This window comes from Ambystoma mexicanum, chromosome 9, assembly GCF_040938575.1.
Source record: "Ambystoma mexicanum isolate Mex_15411 chromosome 9, UKY_AmexF1_1, whole genome shotgun sequence".
Classification (NCBI taxonomy): domain Eukaryota; kingdom Metazoa; phylum Chordata; class Amphibia; order Caudata; family Ambystomatidae; genus Ambystoma; species Ambystoma mexicanum.
Genome location: NC_090931.1, coordinates 339096506 through 339111860, shown reverse-complemented (window position 1 = coordinate 339111860; position 15355 = coordinate 339096506). Strand labels below are relative to the sequence as shown.

At 42.6% G+C, this 15355-nt stretch overlaps 1 protein-coding gene across 1 annotated transcript in view; it reads right to left on the bottom strand.

The window, feature by feature from the left end:
- The window catches only part of LOC138487325 (uncharacterized), a 2513852-nt gene that overhangs the window by 642234 nt on the left and 1856263 nt on the right, over positions 1-15355 (bottom strand). Inside the window, exon 79 of the mRNA XM_069613924.1 lies at positions 9997-10215. Within this exon, the coding sequence (XP_069470025.1) occupies positions 9997-10215 (219 nt within the window). The remainder of the gene's footprint in view (positions 1-9996; positions 10216-15355) is intronic.

Below are 15355 nucleotides of genomic sequence, written 5' to 3'. Positions count from 1 at the left end.
TTTGGGAAAAGGTTCAGTAAATAATGAGTGTAGAAAAATGGGAGGTGGGGAAAAACGGAGGGATTGATGGGCTAACATTTAGAAGAACCAGAAGTAAGACAGGAAGCTGAGTGATGACCAGACTTAAGCTGTGCATGAGAAGAAGCTGAAGGACCAAAGATAACAGAATGTGTACCTCCATCCTGGAAAGAACCACTGCTTGAACAGAGGTAAGAAAACACATGGGAGAGTACAACAGGATTTAGTGATGGGGTTTATGTGTGCCTGGAAATTAGGAGAAGAGTGGATAGTACATTTGCATGCAAGAAATACCATGGGTGTATGATGCAGAAACGCAGTGCTTAATGTGGGGCAGAGAACAAGAGGAGGTCAGTGGACTAAACTTAGTTTTGGAAAGATTTTTAAAGGAAAAAGAACACATCCATATCCCCAAGTCGATGAAACAGGTCTTGAGGTGGTAAATGTCCGCTATTGATGATACGCAAAGATAAGTTAGGTGTCATCAGCATACTTATGGATTGCAATACCTAGGCCCCTGAGCATAATCCCTAAAGGTGACATGTGGATGTAAATGAACTTGGGAGAAATGATTAACACTGAGGGCATGTGCAAGGAGTCACGACTGGAGGATCCCAGCTGAATGATAAAAAAATGAGCAAATCCTCTCCAGAACATGACATTTCAAACACATCTAGGAGATGAGAACAGAAGCAATTTTGGTGTCCAACAAGATCAAATTCAGCTGGGAAATCAGGAAGAAAGATCTTAGAGGCATCCTCCACATCCAGCATTTGCACAGTATCATACAATGCATGCAGGGTAGAAGTCGCTTTGCTACATCGAGGGTGGAAGCCCAAAGGGTGGGAGAAAGGGAGATCTGTAAGAAACTACTTTATTCACTTTTCAAAGTGCCCAGGAGGGGTAAACTAGATGAGGCAATAGCAGTGTATATTGCCCATGTTTCAAATTCTGAGGAAAATAGCCTAAGCCAAGGAGATGTTATTAATAGTAAGCAAAGATTTGAGTTGGCTTAGATAATAGCCATAACAAGAGAGGCCGGTTTCATACATGTCAGGATGTCTGGCAAATCCTTAAGAGAGATCAGCTTAAATTTGGACCAGAAGAGAGTGACCTGAGATGAAACAGTCGAGTAATCGAAAATGAGGGTGTAAAGGAAGTGACTATAGTCCACCTTCTCAATGAAGTTATAGTTCAATGCAGAGATTAAGATGGGGAACTTCGGTTCAGACAGTGTTTAATCAGTTTAACAAACTCTTTTGGATATGTTTTGTGCGGGCGGCTTGCATCTTGGAAATCCTACAAATCCAGGAGAAAAATTATTTGATTTCTGCAAAGGCTGTGCAGAAATCAAATTATTTTTGTTTAGGTGCCATTAGGTTTTAAGTTCATGGAGAGTCATAGGATTTCCAGTACATCAGTGAAGCTCTGCTCATCTGCAGCAACAGTTGCGGTGTTGAGAGCAAGATGATGTTGTCCAGTGCAGGAAATGGGCTGGAAACAGACAGAGCGGCACTCTGGTAAAAAATGTCTTGCCGACGCACTGCTCCATCCGTCAGACACAGGGGTCCCAGACACGACTCTTACAGATCCTGTGCCTCATCGAGCAGATCTGCTCATTGTAGCACAGGCTGCTCATGCTGCACAACCCATTATTATCCTGAGCCTCATCGAGCACACTGCTTTCAGAAGACTCAGCGTTCGTGCCGAGCCTTCTGAAAGCAGTGTGCTCGTTGTAGCGGAGGTTGCTCCACTGCAGAACCCATTCTTCAACACGCGTTCAGAACACGCAGTACTGGAGTCTGCATACAGAAACTGCCGAAGCCTCACATACAATTTTGCAGCTGTTCAAACTGATATCTATTTCCTGCATTTTACTGACATCTCTTTGTTAGGGCGCATATTGTGACCAATCAAAACAGAAGAGTCCATTATTTTCTTAAAAGGCTTTCTTAATGAATCACTATACGACATGTTTAACAATTAAAATTGCTTGTATGCAAATCACCAGGATTGGGTTCTATATAGAGACACTGTGTTGTGCAACCTACCTGTCCAATGGGCCAAACCCCCTCCTTCCCAAAGCCCCGTCCCTCCTAAGGAGTGATGTTTCCGTCAATAAATGTATTTATTTTTTTTGAATTATTGGTTTCTTATAACGCGCTTCATACCGATACGAGTTCGCTTTCTAAGCGCGGATCCGTGATTCAAACCTCTGTTGCTCTGCATAGTCTTGCTTCCAAGACCAGCACGTTGCCCCTGTGCTATCCTCCGTCCATTTTCTATTTCCAGCCCTAATGGTGTCTGAGAAGGCAGTGGAAGGATAGGTAGAAGCAGACTACCGCTGTTTAGTAGATACGATGTAGGGTGGCACCTTCCTAAGGAATGTAGCTGGTTCTTTAGGGCTCAGAAGGGGATCCGGAAGAACAGGCTAGGAAAGGAGAGGAAAACAGAACTGAGACAAGGTTTGGACCAACGCAGGCAGAAGAATGAGGGGAAATACAGAGATGTCTAAGGGGCACAAGATGCGAACATCAAGTGGCGAGTGGGGAGATCAATATGTTGGACAAAGTCCACAGTAAAACGAAAGTAACAGAGAAATGGGTCAGTGTCATCAGCGGGATTACCCAGTGTAATTTAAAGTCACCCGGAAAAACATTCATAGGATGAGAAAGCATGTTGTGACAAATTAGTTAACATACAAAGGCCCTCATTACAAGTCAGGCGTTAAGGGGTTAACGGCGCCGTAAAGAGCGTCAGCGCCGTTAAACCCTTAACGCCTGATTCACACTTTAATGCCTGCTTTTTGCAGGTGTTAAAGTCCAAGGCGCTAAGCGACCTTGGAGCTAATTATGGCATCGTAATTTACGGTGCCGTAATTAGCGCCTTCCCCATCCCCATTATGCCCTATGGGGCAAAAATGGGAATGGGGAAGGGCAAATGGTGAATGGGGAATTACCGCCCCACTCACCTTGGAATGGGGTGGTAATTCCGCCATCCACCATGGCGGAATCCGGCATGGACCATGGTGCTAACTGCACCATGGTCCACCGCCTGCCTTGTAATGAGGGCCAAAGTCAAAAACAACTGCTGTGGCTGGTGGAATGATATAAATTAGGTGGAAATAAACAGTAGCAATACAGGAGAGAGTGACTGCAACTGTCAAACTTAAAGGAAGACGCCAATGCAGAATGGATTTATGAACAATTCGAACATCCTTTAAATATGATTTGTAATCCAAAAGGTCTTTTGGGAAAGATAGCACAGAGCAGTAAATTGCCCGAGGGGACAAACCAAACAAGAAGAGGATTGGGGAATGGTTTAATCAGGACGCAATAAAACATAAAGTAACCTAAGGGATGGTAATGAGGAACAACAGAAATGGCACAGTGTTGGCCACAGCAAATCACCAGTTAAGAAGCATACAATGAAGAGCTTAAGATGCGGGCACTTAAAGAGGTATAGGAAGATTATTCTGAAAGGAAGAGGATGGCTTTTTCCTGACGTACAGATAATGTATGGGACAGCAGGCTGATCTATGAGGTATGGTAAGGACAGGAATGGAATAGCAGCACATTGTGGATGATCGTTAAGGCCTCAAAAAAGCAATACAGGAGAACATTTAAGTGAAAATAAAAAGCATATGACCTGGAAGAGCACTTGCAAATAATCAAATTCAAGAGGGCCTCCATGGCCCAGTGGCAGCAAAGTCAATGGAAGCTGTCTTTTGCCAAGTGAGGAGATCCACTTTGATGGTGTCTTCAAAGCAAAGAGTGGGTGGTCTAGAACAGAATGTATAATAACCGCAAACCATATACTATACAACATATTACCTCTGTTAATATAGCTTTCATGCCCAGCTATTTCACGAGCCCATCTCCCGTCGGAAAAGAAAATAAAAAAATGGCCACTGCCAATAAAATAGATAACAGACTAGGTCGGTTTTTCAGATGACAGCCGTGGAAACCATATTCCAAAATGCCTGCCGTCATCTGAAAAAAGTCCTTTTCCCTTTTCTATTTTAGTGGAGGCAGCCAGATGGGAAGAGCATCGGGGACTGGAGCCCAAGGCTACGGTCCTCCAAGTAAGTTGGGGTGGGGAGAAAGGGAATTGTGGTTTTATAATGTTGGGAGGCAAGAGGAAGAGCCTCCCTATTGCCTTCCCATGTTAGAAAATAAGAAAATGGAGAAAAAAAAGCACCACCCGGGGAAGTAATGTAATCATGTCATACACCCTACTTATAGGAAGAGAGTAAAATGGGAGGATCCCAATTTAAAACACAACCTGTCAAATGTTTACCAAGAAAATATCCCATTACTGGAAACAGTATTTAACCTGTATAATGTGGATTACCAGACTATCCTAGATTCAGCCACCTTAGTTTCAGTAGCACTAGCACCTTATTTTTCAAATCTATGAAAGTTGGGACAGATCTCCAGGTGGTGCGAAATATCTGGTATGATGGAGAATGCAAAGCTGAGAAGGCCAATTTACTGAGGGCCCTTAAATCCAATACTGTAGAGGTAAATTAAGAAGTTGTAAGGTATAGAAACAAAGTTGTAAGGTATTAGATTCTCCTTAATGAGAAGAAAAAAGCGAAGTCACTCGAAACTTGGGAAGCCCTTAAAAAGGCAGCCATAGTCAAAAACACTAATGATTTCTGCAGGATACCTACCAAAGGAAATCAAACTAAGAAGAATCCTATCCAAGCAGACACAGAGGATACCTGATAAGAGCACCTTTTCGGGCCTCTATGCAGAAAAAAAGCAGATTTTCAATTAGATCACCAGAGAGTTCTGAACCTGTGTTCTCATTTAGATTCAGCTCTAGTAGAAGTGACACCAGAGGAAGTTTTGGTTGCCATTGGTATGCAACCACAAGGTAAGGCCCAGATCCCGACTATACATGAGCAAACACGGTAGATGAGCTCCATTTCTCCAGCTCCTCTTTAATGGCATCCCAAAGACCGGCTTAAAAAAAAACACTTCTGGCATGTAGCAGAGATAGTCTCAATTTTCAAAAAAGGGAACCCTTCCATATCTGAAAATGACAGGCCTATCTCACTATTGGATGCTGATGCTAGTAGCAAAATATTTGTCAAAATCTTCCAAATTGAACTAGAAGATTGGGTTTTAGAAATCAAGGCTCTATGTCATTTGCAGGCAGGGTTTACCAAAGGTGTGGGCACCATAGACCAGGTATTTAGACTATCTATGATTCTTGACAAATATAGTAAACCAAGCGTGGCAATATGTATCTTATAATATTTTTGTAGACTTAAAGGCTTAACGGCTGCATTTGAAAGCATACCTAGATCTACACTAGGTATACATTATGGCAAGCACTTTACAAAATAAAGGTTTGCCTGCCATTGCTCAAGGCAATTCTAGAATTATACAGGAATACGTCATCAAGGGTAAGATAGGGGCTAGGAGGAGAGAGTACTAAAATCCCTCCCTGTCAGCAAGAGGTTAACAAAAAGTTGTATCCTAGCCCTGCTTCTCTTTAAGCTATTGTTTGATGGAGTGCTGAGTGAACTTCCAAGTAATACATCCGATGATCCCGTTTTAGGCAGTGATAGAATTGGCATTTTATGCTTTGCTGACGTTGTTTTAATCATGTCTCGCACACCGACGGGACTTGTTAGACTGACAGATCATTTTGTTAAATTCTGTCATGGGCAAGGCCTGGAAATTGACACGAACAAAACAAAGATGATGAGGTTCGGCAAACACCATGGTCCCCGCACAGGAACAGATATTATTGTTGATGACAAGAAAAAAGAAGAGGTCCCTTGACTACCTGGGTGTTGGAATTCCATGAGACGGGCTATGGAAGGAACGAACATACTACCAAGATCAATTTAACATTAGGTAGAAAGTGCAATGGTATAGTACGTTTCTCAAAATCCTTCAGCAGAAATCTATTAGCTCCAGCAATAGACATGTATAGAGCTCAGGCCATGGCGGCCGCTATTCATGGACCAGAACTGTGCGGACATCAAAAGGCCCCGGCTACTGTGACAGAAAATACAGTTTTTTAAAGATTACTGTAGGTCTCGAAAAATACACCTAACATACCGTTGCATATGGAACTTGGCCTGACATGCATCATTGATCAGATATACGTCAATCCTGTATTAGTTTGGCTTTGCATCTGTTCCTGTGACTCTTTGTCATAATTCAGGGATGGTCTAAATGTTTACTACCAGAATCCGCGTTCCCTTCAGTGGTTTAGACAGATCAAACTGCACCCCCACTTGCTTAAAGTAGAACACCCCTGATTTTTACCAGAGGCTATTTATGAGAATACCAGACAAACTTATTGATGCTCAAAGGGACTTTTTAATAGGCCAATACGTAACCAAATGTTTGGATTTATCCATGGGCCATGGACATTTGTTTCTGAAACAAAACTATTTGATAGAAGATTATGTCTGTCTCATCAATAGCCTGCTCAATAGAGCTCCGGTTTGAAAAATGTGCTTAACTATATTAACCTAAAGCCAGGTGGAATATGAAATTGGCAGATAGATGCCCCTTTTGCCCAGGTAAAGTGGAATCCCATCAACACTTTCTCTTTCTTTAAACAGTGGTATTCAATGTTTGATGGAAGCGGAAGAATTGTGTAAAAAGGTCAAAGCAATACATGCAATCTTTGCTGTTAGGGAGTAACAGGGCATGGCCTGGAGGAGCAGAGAAAGATGAGCGATTAGCAATCCCTAATAGTGTGCCCAGGGTGTACAAGGCTGCAGTCGCTAAGTTCTCTCCTTTAGTCCTTCATGTATAACTAAGAGAGTAACTATTTTTGGATTCAGGAAAACAATTTAGTATACATGAAATTTAAAATGTTTATGAATTGATGTATTTGAATTTTATCCGTTTTATAATGATTAATATTCTTACTTGTACTGCGAAAGATATGCCCATTTTATGGATTGCATTGTGCATGTTTAATGACTCGTTTGCATTTTGTACGCTGCAATGGTTTTATTCTATGCACCGCACTTGTATGTACTTTCATGGTTATGTACTGAAATGAAGTAATTATGGTGATGATGATGATGGCGCTGATGATAATGATGATGAATAGGACAACATTATAGCTCTGAGACCAATACATGAAGGGGGGAGGGAGAGTGATACAGGTGACAGTAACAGCCAATGTGTGACTAACTTGCACTGAAGGAGAGAACAGAGTTATGCCACAAAATGAATTCCATATCCGTGTTCAGACTACGTTCAACACAGCAAAGGGATAGTAGCCCTCTGGCTCACTGAGTTTAGGCTCACGGTTATCTCTGCCATGGGTACAGTTGGTGCCTTTCAATTCCAAAGAATTTCTGTGTTACTAGTTTACTGTGATGGTGTGTGGAGAAGTGTGAGGCCACTGGCGACCAGATGTCCTGATTGTGAATTAAACTCATGCTCTACTATTCTTAGCTTGAGTCGTCTTTTGGTACTGCTACCATAGAGGAGATGGATAGGGCAAAGCAATATTGTGTAGGAAAAATGAGGTTGCATATACATGATTACCTAAAGGATGTAGATAGAAAATGAAACAGAAGAGTAATCAAATGGAAATGAGAAAAGTATACCAATGTAGGAGAACTAAGCCTTATGCTCAACACACATGCCTAGTATAGTTTAGAGAAGACTCCATTTTGAATCAAATGCTGGCTGTTAGAATGAAAAACTTGGCACACTGAAAAGGCATTGGCCCTCATTACGACCCTGGCGGAAATCGTGGTGCAAAATGCACCATGGAGCACGGCGGAAAGCTGCCGATAGCGCCATGGGGGTTGGCGGATTTTCCGCCCCTTTCCGACCTTGGGGGGGCGGTAAATCCCCATCCCCCATTTTACCCTTCCCCATTCCCATTTTTGCCCCATAGGGTATAATGGGAGTGGGGAAGGCGTTAATTACGCCACCGTAAAATACGGTGGCGTAATTAACAACAAGGTCCCGTAGCGCCATGGATTTCTCCGCCCGGAAAAACCAGGCGGAAAACGCTCCATGGCGCTACGGGAACTCGTAGTAGGGCGGACGGGTCCGCCGCGAATAACGCTGGTGTAAACCCACTCCGCCAGGGTCGTAATGAGGCCCATTGTACCTTTGCGCTTGCTTTCTGCAGCCTCAGTAAATGTTTTGTAATCTTGCTTATTCTTCCAGGATTAGACAGATGAACTAACCGAAACTGCTTCAAATGAAAAGTGATAAACAAGTGTGAGCCTTTATTAATTTATGAATGACCATCTGTGTTGTTGTCTCTTAAAGACGGCTAGGCGATCCTTGAAAAACCTGGCTTGCCTGTCTCCTCAAAGAAGTCAAGTTTGCTCATTGTAAGGAGTGTAATCCTCCCTAGTGAGTAATAATAAGTTACCTTCACTTATAAGACTCTATGGGCTCATTTTTCATTGAGCTGTGATGTGAATGTAAGGCATAAAAGCCTCGGACTTTAATGCCTTGCATTCACGCCACAGATTATTTTCATTCATTTGATATAATATGATATTTTATTTATATTGCGCTCATAAACAAGTGTTTCAGAGCGCAAACATTTGCATGGTGGATGGTAGGCAGTGTTCCCAGTTAAAATAAACCCTACCCAACAAGGTTTTCATTTCAATTGTGAGCACTGCTTGCCATGCAAGCATGGCAATTGGTGCTCATAATTAAAAGTAAACGCTGCCAGGCAGCATTTACTCACTTAGAGTGGCAAAGTGCAAATGTGCAGGGCAAAAGGCAGCGTATACACGTGTTGCTGAAAATGTGCCCGTGGGGAGTCGTTTATGGTGCAGCGCAAACGTAAAGGCTCCACGCTGTCATATTATGATTTTTTACAACATGAGCTACCATGTATTTAAAAACGTATATAAATTGTGGTATGAGGGACTGTGGGAAAAACAGCTTTGGGATTCTTTGGCTATGATTTACTGTAATGCTTGTGTTCACTTGCAGTGCTGCTATTAAAGATTTGCCAGATTAACCTCACCCAAGATTCAAATCCAGAGTTTGATTTCTTCTACAGCATATAGAACATAAATGTAAAAAGACAGCAGATTGATTGTTTGATCTTAAAAGTCAGTGGATTGTTGTATTTGCATTCCAATTGCCTGTTTATGCCATATTTGCAATTTGTGTATTTGCTGTATTATATAACCCTTGCCTCATTTAACCTCACTGGAGCACATATTTTTCCTGATATTGATGTTGAATTTGCACCTTATAACTGGGTTGGTCCCTAAATAGGAGCTAATTTTCTTCAAAAATGTTAATTGCTCGGAGGGGACCGCTTATATTTGCACTTATGGCAAGCAGGTCCCCTCTGGTCAATTTTTGTCATTTGCACTCTGGAGAGAAAATGTCTCTGTTTGTACTCCGCAGTGCAAATAGAGTACAGGCCGCCTTGCATGTGTGCATGCCATGCAGCGTTTACAATGATTTCTTTTGGAAACTGTCTTTTCATTTTTTTTGCCGGTGGTTTCTATGGGAAATCATTGCTTTCAATCTAGCATGGAAATCTCATGCTGGCGTGGTTGTTTTTGAAGGCAGAGGGCAAAATAGAGGCAGAAATGGAATTCCTGTTACACCCCTCAGCCCCTCCTATCTGCTCAAGTATTGGGAAGTATGCCTGGTGAGGCTGGCTACGGGTCCCTTGCACTTGCAGTCAGCCCACCCTTCATCTCACAAAGCACCCCTTATGTGAATCCCGGCCTTGCCAGGTGAAGCCTGTAGCCCAGAGGTGCAGGACCATATCTCCGCAACCACAGATTTCAGCAAACCTGACTCTTACTTTGAAGAGTGGGTACTAGTAATCCAGTCCCTCACTGATATATTGTCCCATCCCGATCTTTATATGACACCAATCATGCAAATAAGAGTCCTTCCCTTACAAGTGATGGATTTGTTTAGAACCAAGATGATGCTGGGAAGCCTGTGCCCACAGTTCACAGAGTTTGCGGACCCTTTAGCTTACCTCTATGTCACAATCCTGTGTGAGGTTGCGGGCCCCAATGGCTTTGTCGAACAATTGCAGGAATGACCTCAAGGAGAACTGGTACTCAGCGGCAAGAGGCCTGAGAGCCTTTAGAGTGGAGAAGAGAACGGCCCCACGACTGGCCAACGGGAGCAATTGATTCCTCAGCTGAACAAGCTTGCACCTCAGTGATCTGGTGGCCTCAAGCTTTTCTGAAAGCTAAAACGAGGAGCAACAAGAGAGAAAACAATGAGCTTTTCAGTCGTATACAGGGAGAGACAGGGTATTGTACTATTAGAACATTATTCTAGTATACATGTTTCATACTTTGTTTCATATTTGCATTTTGTGGCACTTAATGAATTACCATGATGCTCTCGATGTAGGCTGTCATTACAGACAAACACTCATTGCTGCTTTGTTATATGGCATCACCAGCAGTAGGTAAAATACGAACAAAAAATACAACCGTTATTATTTAAAACTGAAGTAGACCAGTGCAAAGAATGATGCTGGTTCAAAGATGCTATTACATATCTTCATGAGGAGGACATCTAACAAGGAGAATCACACATCAACCAACAGAATTATAAATGCTACAGCGTGAGTCATGACGGAATGTGTTCTTTGCAGGCCTGATCACGACCTCGGCGGTAACGCTAACGCTATTAGCGCGGGGGCTATTAGCACGACCGCCATAGCCCCTGGCGCTAATAGCGCGGGATCACGAGTTGGGCGGACTTGGAAGTCCCCATTGAGCCCATTCGGGAATGCCCCATTCCCCATTGGGCTCAATGGGGAAAATTTGTGCTCTTATCGCCGGCGGATTTCCCGCCCTGATTCGGCTGACCCTTAAATCCGGCGGTAATAGCGCTACCGCCGGATTTAAGGGTTACCGCCAAAGTCGTGATGAGGCCCTCCTTATTTCGTCGTTCCTGAGCTTGATATTTTTGATATTCGAGCTCCACGTCCCAATCTTATTTTTTCAGACAGCCAGGATACATCTAAAAATCTATTCATCTGAAATACTGAATTGATTGTAGCATCAAGTACGAAAGTACTTCCCTTTAAATCCCAAACTTTTTCACTGATTTTCTGTTGCAAATTGTTTCGAAATAATTCAAATAGCAAGCCTGGGACTTTGGAAAGTTCTCTGTGCCACAAAGTGCTGAAAGCACACATTTTAGTGCTTAGCGAATTAGTTTTGCTATCACTCAAATACTCTGAATTTCTGGAGGTTGGGGGGCTCGCAAGTATTTGAACGTTTCTGGAGATTTGTTGGGAAAAGTTTGATGCTCGCCCTGGGCTCATGAATTAGGATCCCTGCAGTGAAGGGAAAGCGACTGTATGTTGGGAAACTGCATCATACATTCAATAGCAAACTGAGAAACCTTCCCTATGAGGCTGTCCATTCATCCATAGATAGTACTGCATTCTGGGAAGCTTACAAGTCCCAAAGTGAGGCTAGGACAATCCTTGTGAGACACGGCTGTATGCTGGGGAGCTGGGCATAGGGTCCTAGAGTGAGCTGAGAAATAATCGTATGTATACAATGTTTAAATCTATACAAACCTGATCTGAGGAAAACCCCCATAAAAGAGAGGTTGATCGAGAATGCCACTGGTTGTGTACACCAGATTGCAGCTCTTAAAAGACCCAAGCACTAAAGATGATGATACCACCTAGAGTCCAGAAAGTCGGTGACTAAATGGCTGAGGCTAAAGTCAATCCTGGCCTTCCACCTCAACCAACAGTTTGATTTAAAATGTTTATCTGAGTCTGTCATCGCTTTTTGTCGTAAACTGTGTCAGATTACGTATTCTACATGTATTATTTAGATGAGTGTTACTCTGTCCAGTAATTTAATTAAGGATATGTCTTTGGAAATATTTTAAATGTTTACCCTATATGTTTGATCACAACTTTGGTTGTAAAAATGTATACATGCATTTTATCGTTTGTTTAGGGAAATTAAATGATAAGCCTGGAAGCCTGGCCCATAGGGCAGACCGAGGAAAAGGTGAATACGGTTAGCATTAGGGACCACAACTACTGCTTTGCGCACTGCAATGGGCTGTACCATTGTAAGGGCCTAGCCTTGGGGAAAGTCACCAGCACTACGTGTTCACCATTTGTGTATAAAAAAGAAACTGATCACCCAATTGGGAGATCCCTTTCGAAGATGATCGGCGTGTTATTCACACAAAAGAGGCTGGATAGGAGAGACAATATGAGGTTGCTAGTTTTTGGGCTACAGCAGAAAGTCTGAAAACCTGTTAATGGACAAAAAAGGAAACGAAACAAAGAATTAGGAAGGAGGACATGATAAAGATGGGAGCAAACCAGGGGACAGAACACACTGGACAAATTAAAGCAGCAAGGCTCACATAAGGATCCTATGCTGGGTTACACAACACTAGAGATTAGTGCCCATGCATCTAGCAAACCAGTCTTGTGCTAATACAATTGCAGAGGCTGTTTGAGTATTTGGGGCAAATGTCATGTGTATAATAAAATGACTAAGGTGTTCCAACTTGAATCATGTTAGGGACAAACACGGTGCTCTGAAAATCTTCGGGGTATAATATATCTTAGACTTCTCAAAAAGTGTAAATAATAGAAACATTAACATGTTCATTGAGAGGATGACACATTCCAATTTTCAATCACTTTTTCTGCATGAATACCTTAACTAATGGGGGCCCATACATTAAAAACCATTTTCATTAATGCCCCAATGCCCAGGTCCAGATGACCCCCTGTATCTGTGGAAGAACCAGGCGACGAGATGGCGGTATGGTAATTTCATTCTGTAGAGGATGCCCCCACCTCTGTGAGCTTTTGGCATCTTTTGTGCGAAGTTCTCGAAAATGGCTGGAGTGATAAACCACTGAAAGAGGGTACTAACCCCACAAGTGTTCTAAGAAAGTATTTTCTGTCTACTGCAAAGTTTCGATGTACCACAACCTAGTGTCTAATGTCCAACCATGAAAACATGCTTTATTCTCAAGTAAACATATCCACATTTAGTAGAGATCTTCATTTTCATCTGACAATTTTGTGGTGTCAGTGTGTGGAATAAACTGTGTACATGTGCAACTACATGTATGCATGTCCACATAATGTATTTTTGTAGTTTACCATAACATTAATTACAAAACAATGTTACCAGAAAAGCCTGTGGTGGCAGACAATAACCTTAACTATGGTTCCAGAAGGCTGACCCATCAACCTCGAATGACCCGAAGGTCAATAAGTTATTGAAGTTATTAAGGACTTAATTAAGTGCTTTCTCAGGTTAACATATAATAAACATTCTTCTTGCTCCACAACATATTGAGATATAAAGAAGAATGCAGGCACAACAACAGTATGTCTGTGATGGAAACATAGCATGTGGTGAACAAATGTAGGACGAGTTTTGAAGAAACCATTATTTAACTCGACATCGGTGAAGAGCAAGAATAATTCTCACTAAATTTTGTTAAAGAGCTAATAAGTGCAGGAAATAGTGTTTTGGGAGTTGCAGTGTAATAGTGGCAATAGAGGTTTGTCCAAGCAAACACTAACAGATGATGCTCCATATTGAACTATTGATATGGATTTGAGGAAACATCTACCTTCCAATCGTGTTACTTTTAAAAAAGGTCAAATACTGAATGTACCTATGCCAATATGTTTCCATTACCCAAAACTAAACAAAGATGAGCATTATTTATGTTAATCTGTGGATCATGTATTGCGAGTCATGAGCATCACTCTAGAACTGGTTTTATTTTTCATGTACAAGAATTCTGCTATTTTGAGCAGCATCAAATCATTTTTCTTTTTTACATACCATGCACCCCCAATGCAAACTACCCGCCCTGATGCTCCTTGTGAGATGAGCCTACCTAATAATGATCATGGTGAGCAAGCAACTAATCGTATTCATAATATGATATGATATGGCATTTATAACATGCCTACACAAGTTTTTCAAGGCATGACGAGGCAAGAGAGGGGAACAGAGGGAAGACAACGATCTCACTAGGCCAGGTGACATTGAGATCACACATGTGCAGGGGAGGTGGCAAAGGGGAAAGAGTGAGGGGTGGGAGGAGGGGAAGGGCAGTACATAGGATAACAGTTAATAAATAGAAACAATAAATAGGAACAATAAATAAGAAGTGCGGACAGCTGGTGGCAGGTGCAAGGGTAAGTGCAGACATCAGGTGTCAAGTGCTGGTAGGGGCTGTAGGGATACAGAAACAGCCACAGAATTCAAGGGTTGCCAGGGGGGCAGTACAGGTGTGCAACTGGCGGGGAGGGGACCTGGGCCAAGAACAGAGGGTAGCCAGGTGACCAGTGCAGTTTCAGTTTCAGCCAGCAAGGGATAGGAGGAGAGAAAGCCTTGAGGTGCTTGCGGAACCAGAGATGGTGATCCTCAATTTTCAGAGAGGCAAGGAGGCTGTTCCAGAGAGAGGCCCCAGCCGAAGAAAGAGATCTACCACCAACTTGTAGCTTGGAGAAGCGACTGACCCTGAGGGAGTTGGAGGCGGATGAGCGAAGAGCTCGAGAAGGAAGATTGTTAGTGGAGTATGGTATTCAACAGACGTCATGAAATAGAATGAGGATGGACTATCAAAGATAGTGAGCTGAAGACTCTGGGTAAGTCTCTCGTAACCAGGACTAATGTCTGGCAGAGGGACTCCCAGGACCCCCCTTGTTAATTTGCATATGCAAGTAACTTTGGGTCTCACCCTAAGTTACTAGGGGAATCCAGACGTGGACCCCTTGCTCACTATTCTTAGAGAGGCACAGATCCATCCTACTGATGAGGTCCAACCAGACCGAAACACGTGTCTGGGGTTTCTGTTGGTACTCTTGTTCAGAGGAGAATTGCCTAGCATTTCGGTGCTGGACTGCCCCAGGGCAGGACAAAGACTGATATGTTTGGGATATTTCTTCTCTGTGAAAGATAGTGAGCTAAAGACTCTGGGTAAGTCCCTCGTTACCAGGACTAATGTCTGGCAGAGGGACTCCCAGGACCCCCCTTGGTAATTTGCACATGTAACATTGACATCATTTTAGCCACTTCAGTGATATATCTTTTAATATATTTTTCTTAGAAGCAATGTATTACATTTTCGAAACGTGCCACAAGGACACGTAGGATATTTGAAAAATATCTTGCGGAGAAAACGACATAGACAACATATTACACCAGGTGGCGTTACATAATGTCCTCTCTTTCTCGACGGCAGTGGGGCTGCATAAAATCACCATTCTCGGTTCTGACCTACACACTGTGGGGTTCCAAAAAGATGTTTACCAAATTAACACAAAGTCGACTCCCTGATACCCACCACTAACGGTG